General features: G+C 45.4%; 1 protein-coding gene across 1 annotated transcript in view; it reads right to left on the bottom strand.

The window, feature by feature from the left end:
• Positions 1-9,269, bottom strand: part of RAD18 (RAD18 E3 ubiquitin protein ligase) — a gene marked incomplete at its 3' end in the record, with an annotated part of 61,204 nt that extends 51,935 nt beyond the window's left edge. The window contains exons 1-3 of the mRNA XM_010184344.1: positions 9,188-9,269; positions 7,147-7,208; positions 5,701-5,771 (exon numbers count right to left, since the gene is read on the bottom strand). Coding sequence (XP_010182646.1) covers positions 5,701-5,771; positions 7,147-7,208; positions 9,188-9,215 — 161 coding nt within the window. The remainder of the gene's footprint in view (positions 1-5,700; positions 5,772-7,146; positions 7,209-9,187) is intronic.
• Between the last annotated feature and the right edge of the window lie 159 nt (positions 9,270-9,428).

A 9,428-nucleotide genomic window follows, 5' to 3' on the forward strand; every position in this document is an offset into this window, starting at 1 on the left:
CAGCACGGCCACTCTCTGCCCAGCACCAGGAGACAGCCACGGGCCTGTCAGCCCCTGAGATTTAGCATCAGGTAACCAGAACGATTCCCGTCACATTTAATTGACAAACAGCAAGAGCGCAAACCCTCCATCCTTTTCTCATATAAAATAAGGGGAAAACATAACAATTCTCAAGAACTGCCGCTCCAGTCTCACCACCCACCTACACATGCTTTACCCCCAGCTGGACTCCAAGCCTCCTCAGGGCTAGCAACTGCCAAGACGTGAGTTAAACAGAAGTCTCCTTCCAAAAAAATAAACTTGTTTTATCAGCAGAAACACGGCAGCAGCAGAAGGCTCGTTCTCCCCTCTGTCTCACTACTCTTAGCTTTGAGCTAATATGAAGAATTACAAAGTCACAGTTGTTCTGCTGAGGCTATTGCCAAGATCTTAAGGACGTGTTTGATTCCTACTCCCGCCCCAGGGTTTTTTTTTTTCAGAATCCTGTTTATTTTACAGTGCGTTTTATACAGCTTGATCTAAGACAAATTAAGCCAGAGGCTGCACCCTTGGCAGGGATAGAGCAGAGCGCTGTGCCTGCCCGGCCTGCCCGCACACCTTGGCCTTCACCACTAATTGTGCACCACTAATTACACGGGATGCGTTGTGTCCCTCGGACACAAACACACGGCCCCCAGACCACAAAAAAGGCTAGAACACCAAAGAGCCCTCCTCCTCCCACCTGAAACACAAACCCGTTCAAGCACCAGGATTTTGACTCCTGCTGTTGTTCAGCAAGTGCGTGCTCTTTATTTAAATGCCACGGCTTCGCAGCTTTTTTTGTGACACAACTCACTGCACCTGAGGTGATAAAGCCTGTGAAAGCAGAACAGCTGTGGGTCCTCAGCTTGTGGAGTTTTTAACTCGGGAAGGACAAACAACAGTGGAAATAATTTGGATTACTGTTCCTTTTCTGTAAATTTTGCATTAAAACGTAAAAAACACCGTGGGTGATGTACCTACAGAACATGCACTGTCATAGAATGATTTCTTACAGCGCTTTTCTGACACGCAGCTGCACTCTCAGGTTTTACAGCTGAGGACATTCCAGTATTGGGTAGCTACCCAGAACACATTTCAGTCTTAAGGAATCACAGAATCCCAGACCGTTAGGGATTGGAAGGGACCTCCAAAGCTCACCCAGTCCAATCCCCCTGCCAGAGCAGGAACACCCAGATGAGGTTACACAGGAAGGCGTCCAGGCGGGTTTTGAATGTCTGCAGAGAAGGAGACTCCACAACCTCTCTGGGCAGCCTGGGCCAGTGCTCTGTCACCCTCACTGAGAAGAAGTTTCTTCTCCAATTTCAGTGGAACCTCCTGTGTTCCAGCTTGTGTCCGTTACCCCTTGTCCTATCATTGTTTGTCACCGAGAAGAGCCTGGCTCCATCCTCATGACACTCACCCTTTAAATATTTATAAACATGAATGAGGTCTCCCCTCAGTCTCCTCTTCTGCAAACTAAAGAGACCCAGCTCCCTCAGCCGCTCCTGGTAAAGATTTTTCACGTCTAAGAACAACAACTAATTAGGAACTGTCAGTGCGTCCATCTCTACAAACAAGTTCCCTGGAGCCTCGTCCCATCACAGGTCATTATAATCTACAGTCGGGTTCAACAGCCAACAAACCAGTTGCCTTTTATTCCTAATACACTTAGGCAAGGTTCGGTCCTCAAAAGGACGCAGGTGGGTGTTCGACCAAAAAATGGACTTGTTTAAAAACTTTTTTCCTGTTTTTGAACAAGCAGTTTATCTTTTGACTGTGTAAAAACCCATCTATTTCTTCAAACTCCCCCAGGTTTTCATACAGGCAGCCCGCCGTTAAAGCAGCCGATCGAAGTCAACGCAGTCTCACCAAATTATATCGGCTGTTAAGCAACCATCTTTACACAAGAGCCCAGCATCCCATGCGACAGCAAGCTAAACACTGCATGGCTCAGACAGCATAAAGCACACCCAGAAACACAGTCATTTGGTAAAGTATCAGTTTAGTTTTCCCATGAAGTAAAGAACTGTACAGCCCCAAAAGGCAAAAATGTCTGCACAGTTAGCTAGTTGCATGTATTCATTGTCTTCACCTTCATACAAATACCAAACCCTATCCTAAAAACAACTCGATATTAAAGGTTGTTTTAATTACACCATTGGTCTACAAATAATCACGCAGAGCTTTTCCTCATATTGAAGGATTACAACTTAGGAACAGACTTTCCGAAGGGATCCAATTTTGGCACAGAATCAATGGAAAGAACACTAGGACAAGGACATGAAAACCTGCTTGCCAAAACACACATGAAATCTCTGTACGCTTTTTTATTTTGGTGGGAAAATACAGAAAATACCAGTGCTAAGTTCAAGAGAGAAAAGTCCCAGACTGGTTTTTCCCAGAATGGGGTATTTTGGGCCCCGGGGCTCCACTGGCCACGTGATGACACCCAGTGGTCCTGCTGGGCTGGCACCTCCTCACCCTGCACCCCAAAGCCGGGCACCTCGGGGATGAAAGAGCCAGGGCACTGCGGGCTCCCACAGCACCACTGCCAAGTGCCACTGCCCTCCCTCAGCACCAGAGCAAACCACTCAAATTTCCATTGTTCACAGGAATTCTGACCGTTGTTATGGAGTGGCTGGGACAAGCGTGACCGCCCTGAAGATCCACCATCATCCATCGTCATCCAGAGACAGACAGCAGAGTCCAGAGAAAGCAGCCCATCCACCCTGCCCTCCCAGTCCACCAGACTGTCCAGCTCACCTGGAAACTGGTTCTGCTGGGAAGCCTGAGGACAACGCTGTTTCCAAAAAGCTCTGTGTTTAGCATGCAGTTTTCACCATTATCTATTATATGCTCTTGAGAATCTCACACAGACTGCTCTAAACTCTGGCAGGTTTTAGCAGTTAGGATTTTACCTCCCTGGCACAAGAGCAGTAATGGTCCCAGGTGACAAACCTCAGTTTAAGAGCACAAGCTGCACCCTTCAAAGGCTGCAAGATGAATCACCAAGGTGTCAGGGAGCCCCAGCAAAATGCTACAACCACTACCCAAGTCCTCCTCAGAGACCCATCCTCTTCAATCGCTGGCTTGGGGTAGGGCAGGGAGCCACTGTTCTGTTCGTTGAACTCGAAATGAACACTCATCTTAATGCACTGTACACAGCACACTCTCCCTGCCAGGAATGCTTTAATAACGATGGATAAACATCTTGCAACAGTTTGTTTTTTTTCTTCAGATCTGCAGGACCTGCCTAAAAGATTTCATTGTCCTCCTTCATCAAGACCCCGGTTCCCATTTTATGGTCCATTTACTTCTCCCTTGCCGAAGCGGCTGCGAAGCAAAGTGGGTGAGAATGTAGTGCCTGCACGTAAATAAATGCCAGGGAAGAGACGGGGCTGTGAATCTCGTGGGGAACAGTCCAAACTGAGCCAGAGGGCAATTTTTCTCCTTGAAATCCCTCCTGGACGTGTAGTCAGTGGATTAGTAATGGCAGTACCTGCTCTCCCCAGTGCTCGGAGGGGATATGTTTGTTCCTCTGACTCACCAGCTGGCGAGTAACCCTGATTAGGAAAGTAACATATAAATTTGAAAGTATAAACATCTTCTTCCCTGTACAAAAAAGCCATGGATCATTTTCAGCAGGGACTAATTTTCTACTTATGCAAGTATAACTCCAACTTCTATTGCTAAACTTTCTAACTAGGTGATGCAGAAGCTGACAGCTTTCATCAAAACAGTCTCTTTATCAGAGGACTTAATTTCAAAACAACCCCAACATACTTAACACTTACTTTTTGAGACACTGGTCTCATTGCAAGTGATAGAAGTATTGCTGATGATGGAGAGGTCAGGTCTGCTCAGTGATTTCCATTCCACACACACACTGACCCTGGAGCGCAGCTCTTACCTCGTGCAGTACCACCACCATTAACATTTTCTTTCCCTGCAGGCCTGACTTAAGAAATGTGTGTGCATTGTGCTGAGAAGATTTAAGGCCTGATTTTCATAATCGCTGAACTACCTGAGGCTCAAGGCGAGTCAGGATGGACCTGAAGAGCTTCGCATGTTTCAAAAATCAACCCCTGGACTTCAAATTTGTTTTGGGGAAGGAAACTTGGGGAAGGAGGAGAGGAGACAGAAGATTTGTCTTGTACCAACATCACTGGGACAGAAAACAACACTGCTCTTAGGCTTTACTGACGCTCCCGTCCCATAACGCTCCCCAGGCAAGCAGCGTTCCCCTGAACTCGGCACCAACTGCAGAGTGAATGCAACCCCAGGCTGAGAGGAGCATGAACAGGGGGCACGCAGCACCTGAAGCCACACAAGATTTATTCGCTGTCTACATCCCTCTCATTACTGTGCCTCATGAAAGCATTCCCTTAGTAAGGCGTTTGTGTTGGGCCTTTCTTACCGAGATCAAGAAGCAGCGTGCACTGGCACCTCAGCCCCAGCTGGTGCAGAGCAGGACACCACCGTTTCTGTTACATTGATCTGACTCTGTGTGGAGAAACTGATTGAACTCCAAGTCACAAAGAGAAGGATTATTAAACTGATCTGACTGGTAAGATTTATACTGATCCATTAAAGCAGTCAACAAAATTTAACGTTTAAGATTCAATATCATAATGGATCCAAGTCAGCACTACTTGTTCCCTGCTACATTAGACATTACCAAAAGAAATAGTAATCCATTTATCACTAGGAAACACCAGAGTTCAAGCTAAAATAATGGAGCCGTAGAATTTCAATTCTTCAAACAAAATCGATTCAGTCTAATAGTGGTCATACAGAAGATTAGCTCTTCATCACAGAGAAACTCTCACAAGAAACAAAGCCATGAACTGAACTGTGCTTCCTATCACTTATGAAGCCAAGAATCTCATTAACTTCAGCTCCAAGTTCATTTCAGAGAGAAAAAAATGAGTGTATTTGTCTCCCATAGACACAGGAATACCTGCGGAATATCTAGCACATCACAGAGCTGCTTCTAACTAAAAGAAAACAGAGATAATACAATAAATCTCATGTATCAACAGAGCTAAGCATTTACCAAGTCATGCTTATTCTGTTGTTCCTCTCAAAAACGAATTAAAAACGAACAGAAAAGATGATAAGAAATGCAGGTGAAAGCACAATACTCCATTGCTTTTCTTATCCAGGAACACTCACATCTCTGGTCCCTCCGTACCTACATTTTTCCCATCCAATGACTTCACCAAGAGAATTCTCTTGCAAGTAGACCATTACCACTGGGCAAAATCTTTCTGTTCAGGATTTCTCCTGCACACATAGGAAGGCTCTGAGAAGAAAATCTTTATTATTATTATCATTATTATCATTATTTTCCCCACAGAGACCCAACACACCTGCTTGACTTCCTATGTGTCAGAAGAGACTGCAACCTCCACAGCAGCCAACCAGAACCAAAACCAGAACAGCTCACACAACCCCAACACACCACCTGAGTGCACTGCAGCTTTCAGCCAGAAAGCTGTAGGATTTTTCCCAAAAGCATAAGCGTTTGTCTCTGACACCACCTCTGCGACAGCACAATCTCACACTGCTCCTCGCTCTGCTCCTCTGCGGGGACTCCTGGCCTGGCCACACGCAGGCCGTCATGCCGGCCCTTGCCGGTGCCAAACCAGAGGCTGCATCAGTAAAATTACACCGTACCTCGCAGAGTTAAAGCTCTTCACTAGTTCATCCAGTGCCCGGTTGTTTTTCAGGTCCGACTCCGAGACTGCCTATAAAAAAAAAGAAAGGAAGAAAAGGTAAAAAAAAACCCAAAACGCAAGAAACATTCAAATGCAGTGAAAACAACAAGTACCCAGAAAATGTTCAAGAGATCAATAATTTGTTTCTTGGACCGATGCCTCAACTGCCACTGGGCGAAATTGCTCCGTGAATGAAGATGCATGAAGTGTGAACAGTTTTTCCTGAAAAATACCTCAAACTAATGTAAGTCAGGGAAACTATGGGTAATGGATAAAAATGAAACATAAAGCTAAAGCAACAACACCCAGCATACCCAGCCTCCAACAATGCTTTACGTAGCCCCATTCTAATTATTACGAAAACCAAACCACGGATCCCATGAATGTGATAAGAACCTGAAGCAAAAAGGCATGACAACTGATGAAGGGAAATGTTAACATTTTCAGTGATTATAGAATTAAAATATTAAATATGAGATGGCTTTGGGAATTGAATTCATTCTTTTTAAACGGTTTCTGATTTTTATCTCTCTGGTTGTCTCTCTCAGCTCTTCTTTTTCACAAGGCTTTTATTCATCTTTCTCATATCAATACCTGTGGTTTTTAAGAAGGCAGTAGCAAAATGTACTACCCAGAAATGTACATCAAGTAGCCTGCACTTGTTTGAACGTTTAAAAACTGGCAAGGCTACAAATTGATCTGTTTTCCAGTCTTGAAAAGTCATCTAGAAACACAGAAGAAAATTACTCCCGTTTTGCCAATATTTCTGAAGCGCCATTCATTGTTTTCAGGCAGCCTACCATTTTAAGGAGTTCAATAAAGCCCAACTGGACAAAGACGAGACATTAGATTAAGGCCTAGAATAAATTGCATTCTGTGTTCTTTAATCAAAAAAGGCCTTCAATACAGATCATAAAAATCGCCCACTGCAGAGCAGGCAGAACCTGTGGTGCTTTCTCCATTTGACCCAATTCCCATGGCAAACTCCTCCTCTCCCAGGTACGTAGCACAGACCTCTCTGCCCAGAAAGGCCACACAGCGGTCAGGGAGGTTTTTTAGGACTCAGTGCTGTGTCCGCACTTCTAAATCCTTGAAGGATGAAGTGAGGCCACTCAACCATGGACAATCCAAGTGCTTAAATTTCAGTGCTCATGCTTTAATGATGGTGCATTTTAACAAATCGGGAGGAAACATTAAACACTGCATAACAGATTGGATAGACAGCTCTGAGCCAAACCCCACGCTCGATGCTCCGTCTACTTCTGTCTGTGCTGACAGAGAAGCTGTGACACAGGGGAGCTCCGGTCGTACGAGCGCCTGCTCCAACAGGGAAGGTGGAGACACGTGACCAGGTCCCGAGACTCGCCAAAAAATAAACTAAAAACTCGCTGAGAAAAACACTCACCACGCAGCAAGTTGGACACTGAGTTTTGTAGGACAGAAACTTGCGTATGCAGAGAGAACAGTCTGGAAAAAAAGGAAACAGTGTCATTTTTAAATGATCGTTCTTCCAAATGCAGCTCAACGTCCTTACTAGTATATTTTCCTTTTGTACAGTACATGCAAACTATTCCAACAACACACCAATATTGAAAATACACCATTTCCCCATAGAATTAAGATTACCATTGTAGAAAAAAACTGTCTTATTTTATGCAAGCATCCGTCAGTGTTTAATCTCAGTCCCTCTGTCAAAAGCAGACGTTTACTTTTGTTTCTTTAACACAAGGCAAGAAAGCCTTAGCCAGCTCCCACCACTGAAAGCAGTGTCTGCACTGCTCACTCCCCCACCACTGCTTGGGGTTTTTTTGACATGACTGATGTTGGATCAGTCTCATCTTTGTGCACAGCCCCAGACAAATGCCCTATTCCTCTTTTTCTGAGGTGTTTCATCCTCTTTCCAAAACAATACCAACCTGTTGTTGAGGGAAAAGGCTAAGAAGGATGGGAAACAGCACCAGAACACCGAGAGACAGCTTAAATGTTTCCCGGGAAAAGCAAGTTGTATCATTGTCAGAGGATGCTTCAGGAGACTCGGGTGAATTAGGTCATAAGCTTCATTTTGTCTCAGTAAATGATTCTTTTTGTAATCACAGGCCTGTGAACCCAGCTGTGCCACAGGCAAGCTGTAATGCCACCTACTCTTGAGAACTTCCAGTGCGCCCCACCATCAATATGCTGCTTTCAATGGTGATAGTTTTGCCAAACTAAACTAAACGTCATTGCCGAACTACAATGTCCTCCTTCATGTAAGGAGGAGGAAGTGCTATAGTGTCTGAACAAAACAATTCTAACAATTTGTTTTAACCTGAGAAAAGGCAGTGTACTGCTTCACTGCCACATCCCGGCAGACATCAGCCTGAGGCAGACAGAGCACCACGGAAAATTTTAGCTCATAACACTTAATGCTCTCTGCCACATAGCTTTGCATTTTGTTCTGCCCTCAAGAGGTTATGAAAGTTATTTAAATGAAGAATCGTAGGAAGAGGTGGTGTTTAAGTGCATTAATCCAGACAACATGTGTTTGTGCTGTCAGAAGGCTGCAGCCATAACTGCATGAGGAAGGCTGCTGGCTGCTTCCCAGCTTTCATCCAAAAGAGCTCCTCGGAAGCAAATGTCCTTGCTAAGCTGCAAGTAGAATAGCTCTGTGTTTTCTAAAGGCAATAAAGGATCAGTAATCTCTGCTCTACATGCCAGTAAATAATAAATGGTCAAGTGATGACTTGTCTCTGAAACTCTAAAGGAGAAAACTCTTCTCTGAGGACATTTTTCAACAGTTGTCTGTCACTCAGCTAAGGGACAAGAGGATTTTGTCAGCCCACAGGGCCCACAAGATCATTCTCCAGTCTTGTGTTTCCTGGGAAAGAGGTATGAAGACCTAATAATTTGAGGGCACCTTCTTCAGCCCTGAACCATCTGCATAAGCTGTCAACTGAATGAGAAGTCAGGCTTAAACAGTCACAGGGCCAAGACAGTCACCCACCACAGCAAGCCTGTACTCCCTGGAACGTATGGCAAGGTGGACTTACACAAAATACATTAATTCTGAACTCCACAAAGCCACAAGATAGAGGGAAGAACGACTTCACCACCCCTTCACTGACTTGCCACAAATGCCCCATTTACCTTGGCTCCTACTCCAGCAATTTTTATTAAAACTGCTCTTTCTGTGTGGTTTTTATTAAAACTTGGGTAAACTTAAACTGCAGCCACCAAGTCAACAGTGATGTATGAACTGGCCCTCCATAAAATACTTCAATCACAGGACAGGGGGCACAGATTTACAAGGAAGAGGAAGCAACAGTCTTCGCATTGACCTCTGTGAGCTCAGTGCCCACGGAGCGAGCACAGGAGACGGCAGCATGGGGCGAGTCCTGCAACACCCAGACAGGTACACGCAGCATCCCCAGTGCGAGAAGCGGCTGCGCTCCTCACGCTGTACTTACAGTTGTGCGAACACTGCGGGATGATCATCGCAATGCTGAAGTAATCGAAGCAAATCCCGCACCGCAGCAGGTTATCCACCGCCTGCAACAACAACCCGCGGTCACTGCGCGCTCGCGGTGCGGTGCCTTACACCGACACAGGCGGACGGTGCTTCGCTGTACGTCCGCACCCAGCGCAGGTTAAAGCAAATCGACTGCACCAGGCGAGGGCGGAATTCACTGTTGGGGCGCTACGGCCAGC

This window comes from Mesitornis unicolor, unplaced genomic scaffold, assembly GCF_000695765.1.
Source record: "Mesitornis unicolor isolate BGI_N332 unplaced genomic scaffold, ASM69576v1 scaffold1120, whole genome shotgun sequence".
Lineage (NCBI taxonomy): Eukaryota > Metazoa > Chordata > Aves > Mesitornithiformes > Mesitornithidae > Mesitornis > Mesitornis unicolor.